The sequence below is a fragment of the Anguilla anguilla genome, chromosome 11 (genome assembly GCF_013347855.1).
Source record: "Anguilla anguilla isolate fAngAng1 chromosome 11, fAngAng1.pri, whole genome shotgun sequence".
Taxonomy (NCBI): domain Eukaryota; kingdom Metazoa; phylum Chordata; class Actinopteri; order Anguilliformes; family Anguillidae; genus Anguilla; species Anguilla anguilla.
In genome coordinates this window covers 10,633,525-10,651,054 of record NC_049211.1, presented here as the reverse complement: position 1 = coordinate 10,651,054, position 17,530 = coordinate 10,633,525, and the positions used below count along the sequence as shown (strand labels likewise).

Sequence of the window (17,530 nt, the reverse complement as noted above, 5' to 3'; positions counted from 1 at the left end):
TTAAAACATAATTGGGGAAATGTGGGATATTTTCATTTAATTGTGATAGGCATGGAATTTCAACCAGACAACATCCCATCTAACATATAATTTAGATTCAAATATGCACGTAATTATATTGTAACACAATGTTTTACGTACAGTAGTTCTACAACAGAACTAGTTCATGTAGTCTATTGGTCTATGTCTCTATAATATGCTTGTGCTCTATAGTTATTTTTTCTAGTTTAAATGTATTGGTTGCGTTTTTTGTGTCCCACGACGAGACGACAAGAGGATCCACATTATAGTCTTACCTTTCAAACTAGCTACTTCCTATATTGCGATAAATTCAACAAAAATGTACACAGATGGGGAACCCACGCCAAATTTGTTTTAAAGACAAAGGGAATTTCAACCGAAACGCTTCGACAAAAAAAAAAAAAAAAAAAAAAAAACTTTCTGAACTTAAATCCCTGGCTCTCTGACTGGGCCCAGTGGGTTAATTGAAGGCCCCATGGGGGAAGGAGGCGCGTGCAACGCCCTTGTCAGTGTCATTCATCAGTTTTGTCTTGCAGAGAGTCTCTACTGGCCGCTTGTGCACTCCCCAAGCGGTTTCATCCAAACTGTGTCCAGTGCCACACCCATATTAATAGCCTTTTTTTCTCAAGCAAATAAGCCTATATTTTTACTCTTTTTTAAAGTAACACCTACTTTAATAAGTAGCTTAAGGTCCAGAACCCCACATATACGGCATGCTGGACCATGTCAAAATGTCTTTAATTTTTTTTATACGAGTGCGTTGTTAATCTGAAAAAGGAGCTCAATATAGCCTAATCAACTTCAAGTATAATGAGCAGCTGGTGTGAATATGTTGTTTTGTTTTGGACAGCACACATTATATTGCTTTTTAACGTTTTAAAGTTACATATTCTATCCAAAAGCATATTCTCGTTGAGTTGATACTGGGAACATTGTTGCATCAAATACGCTGCAAAATTGGGTGAGAAGAGAACAATGGGTGAGAAGTGCATTTGTATATTTGAAAAGCCGGGGAATGCATAATTTAACATGGCTTTGTTGGGTATTCCAAATGTTCAATCACCATCATTGCCCTGCCCCCACTGTTGACAACCATTCAGATGGGATACTGACGCCAAAATTGTTTCTAACCAACATAAAACCAAACATAAACTCCATGCAAAAAGAAATGCGTCCACGCACAGATAGGGTATCCGCGAGTACAGCGGTGTGAGAATTGGGGGTTGGTAACAGACGACCATCTGTTGTTACTGGTGGCTCGTGCCGGACGCGTGAGACAGTGCCACAACATCCGCGCAAAATGTTTAACAAGGGGATGGCTACATTACACATGCATAAGATGCCGCATATCTACAAAACACCAGTATTTCGCAACATTTCTTCAGACATAGAAACTGGACCATTTCACACTATTAAGACATTTTGATGGAACGTTAATTTGAGACTGAGGGAAGAGTCTTACATTTCACTAGGCCTAACTTAATAATTGACGAGAATTTAGCATGGACTATGCAACATTGTGCATTTAGAAATATCATGGAGAATACGTGTGAAATATATTTCAAGAATGCTTCTCAAATGAAAGCACTGGGGTAGCTTGTTTAACCACTGCTTGTGTGGCTTGTTTAACCACTTTTTTAGCCATCTCTGTGTTTGATCTCTTCACATTACACATTCGATGAAATTGACATAAAATGCAATCCGCAAGTCAAATTCGTTTTTATCTTGAGCAACAAAACAGAAATAAAGGTATTTCTTGGAGTACTCATTGTGACTTAAAATAAGGCTCAACATCCACGAAACTGGTCGAATAGTAGGCCCACTACATAGGCCTACATGTGCTGGGAACAATTATACCAGGGCTTTCCTAACGATCAGGTAATATTGTGACAACTAAAAATGGTTTTCGCTTGGTATATGTGTTTAGAATTCAGAGCAATAAGCTGAATGGTTTAGTTCTTCACATAAGCTTCGCTTCGCATCCCCACTCCCAAAAGCCCCATCCCCCATCACTGCAGCAAGTAGACTTACAGGTGAACATACTGACTACACAGATCACGGAGAAAAAAACTGTTGCTTAGAAATTACAAGCAGATGTTATTCAAATGTAGCTTGGCTTGGGAATCAGTTTCTGTAATCGAAATAGACGAGTGTACAACACCCCCCCCCCCCCCCCCCCCCCCCCCCCCACCCCCCCGGAGGTAAACGGGATCTGTTTTCGTCGGGCTTGCTCTCCCCCAGGGCTTTGGTTTTAAAAAAATACTTTATGTGTATGAAAAGGGGCTTTGGCGATAGTTACCTATTTACAAACTTGTAAACATATTAGCAACATTGATGTGTTAGTAACTATTGGATATAAAAGTACCTGCGCCCTGCTAACTTTTTCCTATTACTATTTCAAGATTTGTCAGTGCACATATGTCCCACAACATACCTCACCAAATAAATACTTTTGGAACAACAAATTTCACTTGATTATATTGTTCATTCTTATTGACAGTCATTAAACAGTGCATATTTACGCCTGAATCAGTTGCATAAAATGAATGGGTTATACTGGTCATTTATTTGTATAGCCTATTGAACAATGACAGTCGGTATTTGTTGTGTTTCATAGTATTTACTATTCTATAATAGCCTACGTATGCCTTTAAAATATAACTGCAACTTATACCTAAAAGAGAAAAATAGTTCACAGTGTTTCAGTTTGTGTCAGTTCATATTCTATTGTATTTTATAATTTAGGTCACTCTTTCATGACAAATAAATGTTGCCAGGGGTTATTTTTTATTTTTGAGAAAGTATCATTTTATTAAAAATTCTAATAAAATCAATAGACTACATGGTTTATGGACTATTCTCTTTTTCTTAATATGGCATCACACGACAAACTGCAGTTAACAGGCCTCTGAAAGGCTTAGAAATTCTGTTTCCAAAATAGTTTTCGGTAATTTTCCAACATATTCCCAAAAGTGATGGCAAAATCACTCGGATGTACATATGGTTACTTTGGTGCAGTAGATACTCGCACAAAGCATCGGTTTCTGCGTCAGTATAATTGTGCAATGGCTTGGGGGCGCTCCCATGACGCCAAGACCCTCTATAAATACCGAGAGTCTCCGCTGACCAAGACACAGCAGCTCACAGACACACTGAAAGCAAATCTATCCTCGAGAGCCATGACTCCTAGCCTCAATTCAAACGCAACCCAGTCATACCCTCCAAGGATGACAGTGGCCGAGAAGAAAGAAGCGAGCGAATTAAGAAAGGTTTGTAAATTAAACTACTTTATATAGTATACTTATCTATTATTAAACACTCACTTTCAATTTTATGATGCAGTTGAATTAATTTGTATTTAAATCTCTTTTAGACACTCAAGCCCTTGATGGAAAAGAAAAGGCGCGCACGCATCAACGAGAGCCTAGACCATCTGAAGACTCTCATCCTCCCTCTGATCGGCAAAGATGTAAGTCGTATTTACACTTCAAACAAACAAGCCTAATTTAGTCGTCACCTAAAGTTAAAAAAAAATGCATACAGTGCAGTGGTCGTTAACCGTTTTCCTCAATTTCTTTTTACAGAATTCTCGGTACTCCAAATTCGAGAAAGCTGATATTCTCGAGATGACCGTAAGATTCCTCAGAGACATATCCACTGCTCCTATAAAAAGTGAGTATTTATTTATTTATTTATTCATGGATTCATTTCTTCATTCATTAATTTGTGTGTTTTGAATGTAACACTGACATATTTTCACAATCAATTCTAGGTCCATCTGACAGTTACAAAGAGGGGTACAAGGCATGCCTTCAGCGCGTCTCTACCCTGCTCCCCAAAACCAACCTCCTTGACAAAGACACCTGCCAGCGTGTGGACGAGTACATCCAGCAGTCGATGACTGCGGCAGAGGCCCCTACCTGTCAGAACTGCTGCGCTCAGAACTCCCGCGCGTTTCCACAGAGTCAGAGAGTCCTGAGTTTCAAGAGCAGCGGGAGCCCCAGAACCGAAACCCACTCCAGGACCAATTGCCCACCTCCTCAAAGAAACCAGCCAGTGCCACCGGCCTTCAGCGCCAACATGTGGCGGCCGTGGTAGACTCCAACATGAACAATAACAAAACCTGTCCTATGTTTGTTAGTACATTTTGTATAATACGTACATGTACTCGAGCCCACAGGAGAAAAGAAAAGAAAGAAAAAAAATGGTGACCGATGCAAATGTGCGCCAAAGAGATTAACTGTAATTTATTGATGCCATAATACTTTGTTGGCAATTTGGCATTTGGCCAGTATTAATGTACAACTCACAACCAAGTTTCAAATCCAATGTTCTGCTATGGCGGAACGAGGGAATATTTTAATTCTATGAACTTTTATATTTAATCCTCTTTGGGGTTGAAATGAATATGGGTTGTAGACAACACCTTTGTAAAACCCCAAGGGTTATTTTTATGTGTGAGATTTGCGCAATTGACTTCTGTAATGTGAGTCTGTGCGAAGAAACAGTAAGCACTATGTGTTAGAGATCTCGTTGTAATACGAAAATATTAAATGGAAGGTATAGCATTCAAAAGATAATCTCTTGTAATGTACATGTAATTCCAATAAATGTTGAATACTCATTTCCAAAAAAGCTATTTGTTTTGTCATCCTTTCATCTGATTAATTTATCTCACGTTTTGCATTGAGATGTCGTGAGCATATAGAAATGTTTGAATTATGAAAACTCAATAACAACGTATGCAATTACATAAGCATCAAAGGCAAAGTAAAGTAAAATGTGAAACATTTAGCTTACACATGAGCACATTCAGTGTACGTGCGGATATTTCTGATATTTCTCTATATAAATGCGACTTTTAACTGTTATATGAAACCAAGCCATAAAATGAAGGAGCTCAACTGTCATGGTTCCCCAAAAAACCCAGTTTCAACTCTTTGAAAGGTCTGGCCAGGAAAATGTCCTCTGATTAGGCTGATGTGCCAACTGCAGAAACTGGGCATCTAGCACTAAGTGAAATACTGCGTTACTTACATTTTCTGATTTTAAAGATTCTTTGCATCTCTATTACGCGCCTGACAGACATGGAAATGCTTTTTTCCCCCTATTTTGAAAACAGACTTTCATTACTTACCTTAACTTATCGGAGAAGATCAAACTCAAAGGAAATTCATGACCAATCTCATTCAATTTTATTATTATTCTTTTGAAAATAAGTTCCCTATTTTCAAATGCATATGCCATTATAAGTGGTTTTAGGGGGCCTCGGGGGAGTCCAATATATTGGTGCTAGTTGAGGTGAGTTTATTCCTTCCACGTAAAGTGCTATAAAGTGCCAAGATTAATGGCACTATATAAACACAATCCATCCTGTGGTCTGCCTGAAGGTAAACGCAAATAAAAGGGATATTTGAAGATGCTAATTTTTTTAGTGCTGCCAATATAGAATCAAAGCTTGTAGTTAAAATGTGTGATATTTATAGGACATGGAGCCAATCTGTGGGGCAAATAACCCAGCTAAACACCCTGGTCTGTGGGTATCCTATAACATACAGACCGCCATTGGTGGCTTGAAAAATTGGACTGCAGTAACATTAGCTCAAACGATTAAAATTTCAATGACAGCAAAAAATTCACCAGTAAAGTCGAAATGACTCCTTTAAAACGTTTACGCTGTATGAGATTCATCTTGAAACTCACTTCAGGCTTTGGTTATTATAGAAACGACACGTATTGTCCTTCTGTACAACATGGTAAATATTACAATACCAACGTCACCAAGCTGTGAGATTAATTAAAATTCCTTACAATGTGTAGCCTATTCCAAGCCTTAACATAGTTTTTTTTCAGGAAGAGAAAAAACAAAGCAACCGAATCAAACAGGGTCTCCTCCCCACCGTTACTTCGTCAAGGTCAGACGTTCACCGTTCGTCTCCAAGTCTCACATACCATACCTTTTAATTCCCACATTCAAAACATGATACACAATGGGCCCCTGTCCATTCAGCCGCACAGATGGGCTACCCAAGCCAAATTTGTTGGAAAGACAAAGGAAATTCTAACCGAAACCCTTTCCTGAAAAACTTTCGGAACTCAAATCCCAGGCTCTGTGACTGGTTCCAGCGGGTGTTAATTGAAGCCCTCTTGGGGAAAGGAGGCGCGTGCAACGGGTGTATCAATGACAGTTCTTCTCTTTGTTCAAGAGAGAATCACTGCCCGGTGAAAAAGCAACAAGCAAGCTGTTCGCAATTCACAAACTGTTTATCCACTATTGGCCTACATCACAGCGCAAATCTTCTCCGATACCAATTTTTTTTGCTTTACAAATATACAATTTATGCGTTGCAAAGACAGACTTTTTAAAAACTCAAACTGTGTTGAAAGCAACACAAAGTCTCCACTAGACATGGACGTGTGTTCAAAAATATCACACGTTATATATTCTTTATATATATATATATTATATATATATATATATATATATATATATATATTACCTTTCACACAATAAAGTAGCACAAAGTGCTTTACAGAGAAAATAAAACTAGGATAAAAGAAAATGGAAAGCCATGGTGAATTTAAGGGCCAGATCCCGGCAACCGGCATTTGGCTTGGTTTCCGTGAAATGAGTATGAAGACAATTAATCCATGGCAAACTATCCAAACGTGATGAGCGTCTATAACTTGTCATTACAATTTGAAGGGAAAACCATTGACTTTCCTGGTGTTTCATCGCATCGCATGAAGCAGTCCCCATCGCTGACAAGCATACAGATGGGATGCTGACGCCAAATTTGTTTAAAGAAATATTCCAACCAGACATGCATGGAAAAAGAATCGAGACCATGCAGTTGTAGGTAGGGCAGCCCACAAAGAGTTACAGCGCCACGAGGGACTTGGGAATTGGTAATATAAGTCCATCTGGCGCTGGTGGCTCGTGCCGGACGCGTGAGACTATTCCTTTGGGGCAACAGTATATATATACCTTAAATATAGAGCAATAGGAAATATCCACACGCCTACCGTAACAGCTATTGTCAGTATTAAACAGTAGCACATCTTTTATTTTTCTATTTGTATAATGCAACAAAACCCTTGAAACCCCTATGCCTGAAAACAAGGTTAAAGAGAAAGAGAGAGATAAAAAACACATGCACTGAAAATTAAGAGACTACCACAGCTTCACATGTACTCTAGAGGTAATTTCAAATTTTAATGGAACACACTTCGGTTACAAATATGCACATTTATTTATAAACGTAGAATACTGCGCGTTCTGACTGCTTACTATGACAAGTTTCCACATGCATTCCCCCCTCCCCCATCCCTCTACACTTAGCACAGGTTAAGCTTGTAGCATGCGCTGAGTTATATCAAACAAAAACTATTGTTGATCAGAATTTACAAGCAGATGTTATTTAAATATGGCGTGGCTTGGGGATCTTTTTGTGTAAAATAATTGTGTATTCCTCCTCAAAGAGCCCACCCCCTAGCCAGACACGCATGTTAGCCCCCACCTTTTCAATAATTGTTCACTTTGTTATGGATTACACCGGGCTAACAACCCGCGACTTATTAGAATACTATACCCTATATATTAATGTATGTTGAATATAAAACATTTATAAGGAATTTGAGCAAGCATTTTACATTGCATTTTTTAAAAAGTAACATATACAACATATTTAAAATTATGCATAACACATACGAGTGAAAATACACAAAGAACCCAATATATTGACTTATTCAATTAAGCAAATAGATATGCCGCATAGGAGTTTTCTCAGAAAGAACAATAATGGGAATACTGTAACTTTATACCTGCACACACACGCACACGTACGCACACACATACACATACACACATAGAGTATATACACATACATACATACACATATATACACATACACACCTCATAATAGCGTAAATGCCATCAGTGGTAGCGCGTGGATAACGTGGCAGATGGCAAACTTTACAAATTCGGTAAACTGGAGAGTCTTCCTAAGGGAATGGTTACTGAGTTGAACTCATTGTACAATGGCTTGGGGGCGTTCCTCTGACGCACCGATCCTCCATAAATAAGAAGGGCCACCACACGCACGGGCACTTCAGCTCACGGAGTTATACGAAGCACATGCAAGCTAGAAATTCTTAACATGACTCCCAACGTCGCATCTAAAGTGCTCCCTTCCTACGCGCCAAAATTAACTGTGGCCATGAGAAAAGAAGCTAACGAAATGAGAAAGGTAAGAAGCGAAAACGGTGTTAAAATATCTTGCATTGTAAACGTTTTATATGGTCTGTGATTCCACAGTGTGGCAACTCCCCAACAGTTTCATTAAACTGTTTCTTATGTTTGTTTTAGACTTTGAAACCTTTGATGGAAAAGAGAAGGCGTGCGCGCATCAACGACAGCCTCGACCATTTGAAGAGTCTTATCCTCCCGTTGATCGGAAAAGATGTAAGTTGTTCCACATTTACTAAAGAACTGTGTATACGCATTTAATTCGTAGGTCTGTTAATTGCACACGTTGGAAGTTATATAGCCCAATTAAACAAAAACTAGACAGTAATTTTAGGGCAAATGGATGTATGCGAAAACCCCACACGCCTCTAACAGCCACTTCAACATTGTCTATTGCAGAATTCCCGGTACTCGAAGCTGGAGAAGGCTGATATTCTTGAGATGACCGTGAGATTCCTTAGCGATCTCCCGAATTCTCCCGTTAAAAGTGAGTATCTTCCTCTTTTTATACAATTTATTCTTGGTTTCCTTGTTCCTATTCTTATTAGCCTGTAGTCGTTATTGTTTGCTTCTGTTGGATGAAACATTAAAATATTTCCTTATCAATTCTAGATACATCCGACAATTTCAAAAAAGGGTATAAGGCATGTCTTCAGCGCGTCTCCACACTGCTCCCAAGAAACAGCCTCCTCGACAAAGACACTTGCCAGCGCGTGGACGAGTACATCCAGAAGTCCATGGCTGCAGTTGAAGCCCCTGCTTGTCAGAACTGCTGTGCCAAGAACTCCCGCGTCTTTCCTCAAGTGAACCACAGAGTTCGAATCTTCAACTGTAGCGGGAACCCTAAAGCCGAGACCCACTCAAACAGCGCTCTTCCTCCGAACAGAGCCCCGCAGCCAGTGCCACCCGTTCTCAGTGGTAATATGTGGCGGCCGTGGTAGATTCAAGGACATTAATGCCCGACTAAATGACTGTTAAACTAAATGAATATTATATAGTACATAGTATGTGCAAGTAAATTTAAATGATGATACCATTAAAGGAGCAACGACAGGTGTAAATACAACCAAATGTTTGCCATAGAGATTAATTGCAATGCGCTTATGAAATGTAATGACTACTATTGTGCAGTCATTGTTTGATTTCAGTATTATATACTAGAATTTTGCATTTTTTGACTGGTATAAATATTTAGCCTAATTCATGCTCAATTTTAAGCCAGTTGTGTTTTCACAAAGGTTTGAAGTTTGTTTTTGTAAATTCTGTGAAGTTATTATATTTAGTCCTCTCTGGGGGTTAAATGCATATGGGTTGTAGCTAAAACCCCTGTAAAACCCAAAGGGTTAGTTTGTGTATGTGATTTGCACAACTGATATTATCTGAATCTGTGGGAAGATGCAATATGTAGACACGTTGTGTTATTGCCCTAATGCTAAAAAAAGGCAAGTGTCTTTTCATTAGAATATGTATACATCATAATCCCAAAGATAATTTATTGTAATATATATTTCAAAAAATAAAAAATGTTGATTTGTGAAGTGTCTCTTTATATTTAATTTATTCCATTTAAGCGTTTTTTTTAGCCTTGTATTTCTGATGGCTGGTAGATGGCCAACATGTAGTGCAAACATAGTCTAACACTAGCCTGCTATACTGTATTGGTTTCTGAGGCCCAAAGGACACACTCAAGCATACAAGCATAGACTAGGCCCACATAGCATACTGTAGGCCTACCATTTGTTAACGTGCCAATTTCTGTTAAATCTTAGGGCCTAAAAACAAATCAAAATGACAAGATAAGAGGTTGTGAACGGCTATCAAAGAGCTAGCTGTAGCCTACTTGTTAACGTTACTTAGAAAACTCGCCCTCAGCTTGCGATAGAAAATAAGTTTCAATCTGTTTGGTTGTTGGTTGGGACCCATGTGGAAGACCACAAGAAAATTACACTTTTATGGTTTCATAAAGTGTTTTTTTGCACACATGGCCCCATTTCCTTTTTAAGATCAATTATTTGAAAAATTATTTGAAAAATCTCCGTAGGATCGTTTTCTGTGTGGGATATTGCAATAAGCAGACTCGCTGCAAACTTTGATGCAATTCTATGATCTATGAAATTCAGAGTGTAGAAATACTAATTTCGGATTAATTATGATATACACAGGAAACAGTAGGTTACATTAGACTATATAATACGATGACTTGTAGCGTTTTTGCAAGAGTTCTTTTACGTTCAGTAGGATCAGAAAGTGGATTGACAGTCAATTTATGGTCTTTGCTGCCGCCTCCTGGCTACTTATGGAACTCCATGTTTCAATATAAGAAAATGAACAATGAATTCTGGGTCAAAAGGAAGTTATTAAGTTTCGAACAGGCCCACACGTGCAGTTTAAATTATATATTTTCTTTAAAAAGTGTGACACAACATTGTAAAGCAAGAAACTACAAATGTTATCCCAGTTCTAACATTCCGCTACATTAGTAGAACGCAGAATAAAACTAGGCTGCATTATAGCCTACGCATTTGATTCATTCATAATTTACATATTTTCCATAGCGAAAAAACTCTAGCAGCACATTTCCAGAGTACTAGCTTTTTAAGGGACACAAAACTGAGTATAAAAAGTGGCCTATATCCAAATCAATAATATTTGCTTTGTGGAAGGTCTATGGGGAATTTCGCCCTGGACCATACATGGGGTCCCAAGAACAGACGAATCCCTGAAACCCATTTCGCTCCAGCAAGCTAACCGGCTGCAGCACTCGAGCCCGTCTGAGACAGTCGGTTCGCGCCTCTGTCTCTGAGCCCGGCGTTACTCGCACTGATAGCCTACCGACGAACAGGAGCAGAAAGCCGGTCGTCATGTCTGAGACCAAATCGCCGTCCGCAGCCTCCTCCATCCAGATATGCAGGTAAGCGAAAATGTATTTGGAATTCCGTCATTCATTCGTTCTAATAGATATCAGGAATCGCTACTGTAGACCAGCAGTAGCTATCGCCTGCGTTCGTTTTATTTAGCGGCCAGATAATCCGCAGCTTTTACCAGGATTAGATTTTGCTCTCCTTCTTTCCGGCATCCAGGACTACGCACATATATTTTATTTCATATATATTTATTTATGAATGCGCCTTTTTCTGTGGTTGTATATTTTGGGACATTGTAATATGAACTACGGACTGTGCGCTGGGATGATGACCTGAGAAAACGATGCCGGTATACTGCAAGCTGCGTGTTTGCAAAGAAGGACATTTTAAGGTCATCACTGGACTTAAACTGGGATCACATGTAACGACATACCGAAAACCTGGGTCAGAAGCACTACTGCAGCACCCTGAAATTAACAAATCTATATTTAGTTAGCCAGGTAGCCAGCAAGCATAGATTAAACCACGGCACCCGAACGTGGATAGTAACTGGCGATTGGCCTATATTATCTGTGAGTTACGTTAAGCTTTAAACCCGCAATTTTTTTATAACGATGATTTCCATGTAGGTTAATTCGGGGTTTTTTGGGGCTGAATGTCTACTTTTTAGCTGCGGCGTTTTTGCTGAGTAGCCTATCACTGAGGCAGCGTTTTTCCGTAGAGCATTCTGGGTGTCTCAGCAGTTGCTTTGTAGGTGAATCCACCTCTGGTAGAAAGGGGTAGTACACCATGCCATGGGCTGCACAAGACATGGCGCGTGGCTGCCCTTCTGCAACGATTATTATAAATCGATTATTAATCAGAAGGAAAAGTGGGCATCCATTAAATTATCGTTTCTCTTAATCGAATAGTGCTCTTACTAGTGTCTGCAGTATGTGCCGAAGGACGCTTTTCTGCGAGTTCACAAAACGTGAGTGTACTCTAAATAAAGGACAGAACATACCAGTTCATAAATGGTAATTGTGTGCAAATTGACTAAGACAAGGAGAGCAAGGTAAGCTAAATTATTTAACAGACCATTTCTTAACACCACACATTTTAGTGTCGACATGGGATGTGTTGTTTACCAAGGTAGGCTACCTAACATACCACCCTGACCATCATCATGGTTGATCACCTAAGGGGTTCAGTACCCTATATCCTGTACATTTGCATGAAGTTATCACATTTGCTTAATTTAAATTTTAATACCCACGAGCTACTGTTAGACCTGTGTAACTTGCTTTAATAGCCTACTATTTAACCATCTGCTCAGTTAAGATTAGACCTATGTGATGAAACCAGCAAGCTAGTATGGGCTACAATAGTAAACTTTGATGACGTTTTTGTGGGCTGAGCCATACTGGTGGCAGAAAGAACGCTCTCTTAACAGTTTGTCTAATGTAGCGGGGGTAGCAAATGAAAAATCTGAACGTGAAACTTTCATAATTAGATTGATGACTCATATAAATCTATATTATGGATCCTGATGACACCCTGTCACATTACTTCAAAGGTTTGTTGACACAAAGCAAATGAAAAAACACTAAGATCCATTAAGTTCCTTTGTTTACTACAGTATAACGTTACTGATGTAGATACCTTGTCAAAGACTAATCTTTAACGTAATGCTGCTTTTAAGTGTTGTCGGATTTTATCGACATGGGTTTTCCACCAGGAAGGTCCACGTGAACGCCTTTCGTCCGGTGATGAAGTTGGTGAAATCGGGATTCTAGATGACACGAATTGGCGGAGTTGTGGCGTATTCTTCTTCTTGAAAACACGTTTATCTTAGGCTTTGCTAAGTTTATACTGGCTCATTCTGGAAAGTGGGAACGCGTGATATGTATGCCATTTCTCAGATGTCTATGCATATATACAGCCCATATACATACAAATACAATATAGGCTACCAGTATAATAATTCTATGCTTGCCTTAAAAACTGAATGGTGTGGTGTTTCCCACCATTAATTAGCCTGCTAATGTTAACTTTGTGGAAGCTGCTAAGTTATTAGCTAACTGTTAGCCTACTTCATTCATTTCTGGCTTTGTGAACGTTGAGCACTGAAGAAAACGTTACCTGATATGAAATGGCCAATACAGGGACGAGAACTACGGAATTATGCCATCAGTCCAGCCACAAATGTCTGCTCTTAGTTTCAAACGGGCTACTCGATGATGGTATTCAATAAAATTGAAGGCACTATTTTTGCTATTTCTCCTTTGACGGGCAACAGCACAATAAGATATTTTGTCGGTGTTTCCGCGATTTAGCCAACTATCCTAATCTGTTTGATCTAGCCTGTTTTCTGCCACCACAAGTGCGCGCGCAGCGGGCTTGACGTAAATGTGACGTAGGCTACGCTCCAAAATGGTCTATCTACCCAAGAATGACCTTTGAACACTGTATACGGCATATAAAGTTCATGATGATGATGACCATCATCACATTGTTGGAGAGTAGAATGTGAAAATGATGTCCTGTATCAAGAGATAGAGAATGATAAGGGCCTAGGAATGCACCCAATAGTCATACATTTTTCACATGGAACATTTTGCCATTCTTTAGATTAGTTTCAGCTCTGACTGTGCCCATTCCATTCAAGATGCAGTAAGAGCAATATAGGTTGTATTTGTATAGTTGTATGCATTCTAAAGCCCAATTCTGTGTATAGTTGTATGCATTCTAAAGCCCAATTCTGTGATGCGAAACAGTGCCTTGAGCGCCTGTGTAAATGAATACCAGGAACTCCAGGGAGAGAGTGATTCTGAATGGAAACTGTTGCCATATATTGAAGCCCAGGCAAAGTAACACAGTCATTTGCTGCTCAGCTGTACTGAGTAATGTCTTGCCATCTCGTCAAGATGTTAATGTTTAATGGAAGGGGAAGGAGTTTTCTTAAGGCCAAAACATGTTTTGTGCGTAACTACAACCGATTCAGGTAAGACACGCAATTTATGTTTTTCCTTTATTTTTTAAAATGATAATTATTTTTTGTTTGTGATCATATTTTTATCTCTTCCAAAACTGATCCATTTTGTTGAATACTGCCTGTTATCGTGTTCAGAAGTTAACTCTGGGTTGATGGAATACAAGGTTGACCCAGCCCATTCAGATCCTTGAAAACCGCAGAATGGTGCAGAGATTACAGCTTTTCACGAGGAGAGCATGAGCTCACCTGTGAGAACAGGGCGTCGCCTCATGAAAATGTATTTGCATTTCAAACAAATGACTGGGCATAGGTCTTGAAAAAGGCAGACGAGAACTACACTGATTTAGGAAGTTTGGGCTAGAGTATATAGAGAGAAGTTAATGTGAATGCAGGAACAACCACTTTGAGTCCAGTCTTTGTTTTGAGCATGGTTTCCTGGCTCAGTGTTCAAAGCAGATCTGTAGAATGTGTGAGAATTTTTTATTTGTAAAAAAAAAAGAAAGAGAGCAGACAGTCTTATACTTATGTATGTATTTTACGCCTCGTTCAGACTGCGGGAAAGCAGAGAGGGTTACAGATAGGGATGGCATCACAGTACATACAGTGCCGTGGTGAGATATTGAACCCCTGGCCGCAGGGGGAGGGGTGGGGGAGGGGGGTGGAGTCGTATTTCGCCTCAGGGACTGTGCCAAATGGTCTATCTGTGCGATTGTAGTTGTAATTGAAAAATATAAATGATGTCACATGCACAGCTTACTCTATCTGGTTCGGAATATGTTAGCAAGAGAATCACTCAAGTAAGTGGGTAACTACCAAAGCCAACACAAGTCTTACACTTTCTGGACCAGCCTTCAAACTCAAAAACAGTACAAATGGGGCTTAACTGTACATATGTACATTTCAAAGCATATATGTGCTTGTCTGCCATTATCACCATGGCTTAGGTAGTATCCCAAGACTAATGGTGGTTATTATTACAGCAGAAATGATCCTTTGTGATCAATGATCCACTGAAGTCAACAAATCTTGTGGTTTAGAGAACAAAATTATAGGCTATACCGGGCCATCATACAACCAAAACAGACTTCAATATTACATTTATTTCCCACTCAACACTATAAAGCACTTTGAGCATTCAGTAAAGTTCTATATAAATGCAATTCATTCATTCATTCATTTATAGTGTTTACTTGCCAAAGGTCCTTAAATTGGATGATGTCCATAAATTCTTATTTGCAGTAGACTAGAGGTTGAGTTCATATTTAACTCATACTGGGGTACAAAGGCCACGACTCCCACTGCAGCCCAGCCTTATGGCAACAAGTCTGCCTCCCTCACCAATATCCCTAACATTCCTGAACACTCACTTAGTAAAACTACACAAAGGTTTTTTCTGTTCTCCATTTTATATCGACTAATGTGTGCTGCAGTTTCCCCAAATCAATTAAATTAAATTAAATTTTATTTGTATGGGGCTCTTTAGAGACACGTAAATACAAGAATATTGCAAATAATAGGACCGGATTAACATTTACATTCACTCTGCTATATTTGCTTTAGTCAAAGTGGAAACACTGGAGTATAAGAGTAAGGCCTAATGTCAGTGTAAGAGTAGGCTTAAGGCTAGCCTCTTACATATGCCGTGTGTCATTAGCTGGAAAGCTGCATAGCTGTTAAATGGTTTGTCAGCTAATGTTACACTTCAGGTGTTTTTACCAACAGGAGTGAATTAGCTGTCATTCCGGAGATATAATGGCAGTTCCAGCTAGAAAGCTATTTAGCTACTAGCTGTTTCGTCTTCCCACCCACAGGTTAGCTAGCTGTTCTATGTCAAGTGGACTGACTAGACAGGAAAGATGGCTTTCTATTCATACTAGTAGTAGATAATACTAATGTTGCATTTAAAAAGAACAGCTCACTTAGCTACTCATGTGCTCATAATGTAATGTGAATTAACATTAAAGAGAATGCAAGTCACATCTACCCCAAGATAAAGAAACACAGGGCTAAGTTACATGAATGAATGAAACTAGCCCCCACACTAATTCCCAATTGTCAGACCCCCCCCCCCTCCCCACCCCCCAAACCATCAGGGTCAGAGAAGCATTATGGTAATTAGCTCCTCTTCCCGCATGCGCTGGAAAGCTAGGAAAACTGCTAACAGTGAACAAGGGACTGTGCTGACATCTCACTCCCAATAAAAGAAGTGTGATACCGCCCTGCAGTGAAAAACGTGGAGCACTACAGCATTCTGCGAAGACGTGGTATCTAGCCCAATCGTAAAAGGCTGTCTGCAAATAGGCACCGGAACTGGTCTATCCACGAGGGATTTCCAGGTTTCCGCAGAGCCTGTCTTTCTGGTTAATGATTGTCCGATAACGCAAACGACTGCAGAGGAAACAGCTGTCGCAACAGCGCTGTGCTTTTGGCTTTAGCTCCCTGGCCTCAGTGCAGGAGTGCCTGCTTCTGAAGCCTAGCCCTTTCCAGTGAAACAGCTTAGTCTTCTGCATTATAGGGGCATGATTTGAATATATACACACATGGACGCAGATCCCAAGGGAGATGGGAGGGAATGGTCCCCACCCCCACCCAACTTTGGGAAAACATCAAATAGCCTTCCCCCAATATTAGCATGTTGTGTTGGGTGCAGTTAGTCCCCCCCCCCCCCAAAAGAAGTCCTTTAAAAAACTGTCCTGTTTGTTGCCCCCCTTTTTGAGACTCATGTCCTAGTGTACACGTCATGCTAATCGTGGCTAATAAAATATGCAAAACTGACTGCAAAGACTTCCTTTTCTGATGAGTCATAAATTCCTTTCTGGGAAGCATGCCCAATGTTGCTAAAATGAGAACTAACTATTATGTCTCTCACTGTGTCTCTTTTGCTCTGAGAGGCACTTGGTGGTTTACGCATTTCCTTTGCACATATGGACACGCCTTTTTAAGTCTGATGTTAAATAGCATACAACAGGAGCAACAAGCAATTCCAGTGTTTCGCATTTAATGGCATTTCACCGAACAGAGGATATTATGCTCAGATTCAGAGGTGAAACGGCAAACCATCGATGCCTCTGATAACACTTCCTGCCCGGCCTTCTGCTGAAGAAATTCCCATGGCAACCGCTTAGAGGAGGGCTGTCCTCATTGGCCAAGGGGCTTCTTAGTCACTGAGGAGTAGGAGGGTACAGAACCAGTCAGGCTGTCACTTAGAAGGGGGGTGGAGCTCTTATGTGTGAGGTCAGCGCCGGCAGTGGCACGGATGTGAATTATGAATGGAAACACAGAGGACTGAGAAATAGAAATCGCAGTGTCCTTTCTGTTTCACTCCTCACAACATCCTCCGATCTGTCAGGAATTGGAAATGGGGTTCCATCACCAGCTCACCAGGTACAGCGAACAAACAAAAACACACACACACACACACAC

The 17,530-nt window shown here is 39.9% G+C and overlaps 4 protein-coding genes across 8 annotated transcripts in view; 3 read left to right on the top strand and 1 right to left on the bottom strand.

Annotated features, from left to right (window-relative positions):
* The window catches only part of espn (espin), a 109,278-nt gene that overhangs the window by 70,114 nt on the left and 21,634 nt on the right, over nucleotides 1–17,530 (bottom strand). The window lies entirely within an intron of this gene.
* On the top strand, nucleotides 3,201–4,439 carry hes2.1 (hes family bHLH transcription factor 2, tandem duplicate 1). Its single transcript, XM_035382812.1, has 4 exons — nucleotides 3,201–3,290; nucleotides 3,395–3,490; nucleotides 3,606–3,693; nucleotides 3,794–4,439. The coding sequence occupies exons 1-4, from the start codon at nucleotides 3,201–3,203 to the stop codon at nucleotides 4,117–4,119; spliced, it is 600 nt and encodes a 199-aa protein (XP_035238703.1). The 3' UTR covers nucleotides 4,120–4,439.
* Nucleotides 8,147–9,689, top strand: LOC118208288 (transcription factor HES-2-like). The gene is made up of 4 exons (XM_035382811.1): nucleotides 8,147–8,270; nucleotides 8,390–8,485; nucleotides 8,669–8,756; nucleotides 8,882–9,689. Exons 1-4 carry the CDS (start codon nucleotides 8,181–8,183, stop codon nucleotides 9,208–9,210), a joined length of 603 nt encoding a protein of 200 aa, XP_035238702.1. The 5' UTR covers nucleotides 8,147–8,180; the 3' UTR covers nucleotides 9,211–9,689.
* acot7 (acyl-CoA thioesterase 7) overlaps nucleotides 10,920–17,530 on the top strand; it is an 83,043-nt gene continuing 76,432 nt past the window's right edge. Inside the window, exon 1 of one of the 5 annotated variants that reach the window (XM_035382809.1) lies at nucleotides 10,920–11,180. In XM_035382809.1, the coding sequence (XP_035238700.1) occupies nucleotides 11,131–11,180 (50 nt within the window). In that variant the 5' untranslated portion in view covers nucleotides 10,920–11,130. Of the gene's footprint in view, nucleotides 11,181–13,985; nucleotides 14,117–17,336; nucleotides 17,492–17,530 lie in introns of those variants that run through there. The other 4 variants (XM_035382808.1, XM_035382807.1, XM_035382806.1 and 1 more) reach the window with 4 other exon arrangements.

Bases quoted from the DNA above. Each gene is read 5' to 3' on its own strand.
- hes2.1 (XM_035382812.1), top strand. From the start codon at position 3,201: ATGACTCCTAGCCTCAATTCAAACGCAACCCAGTCATACCCTCCAAGG. The intron at 3,291-3,394 runs GTTTGTAAATTA...AATCTCTTTTAG, and splicing joins AAGCGAGCGAATTAAGAAAG to ACACTCAAGCCCTTGATGGA. The intron at 3,491-3,605 runs GTAAGTCGTATT...TTCTTTTTACAG, and splicing joins TCCCTCTGATCGGCAAAGAT to AATTCTCGGTACTCCAAATT.
- LOC118208288 (XM_035382811.1), top strand. From the start codon at position 8,181: ATGACTCCCAACGTCGCATCTAAAGTGCTCCCTTCCTACGCGCCAAAA. The intron at 8,271-8,389 runs GTAAGAAGCGAA...TGTTTGTTTTAG, and splicing joins AAGCTAACGAAATGAGAAAG to ACTTTGAAACCTTTGATGGA. The intron at 8,486-8,668 runs GTAAGTTGTTCC...TGTCTATTGCAG, and splicing joins TCCCGTTGATCGGAAAAGAT to AATTCCCGGTACTCGAAGCT.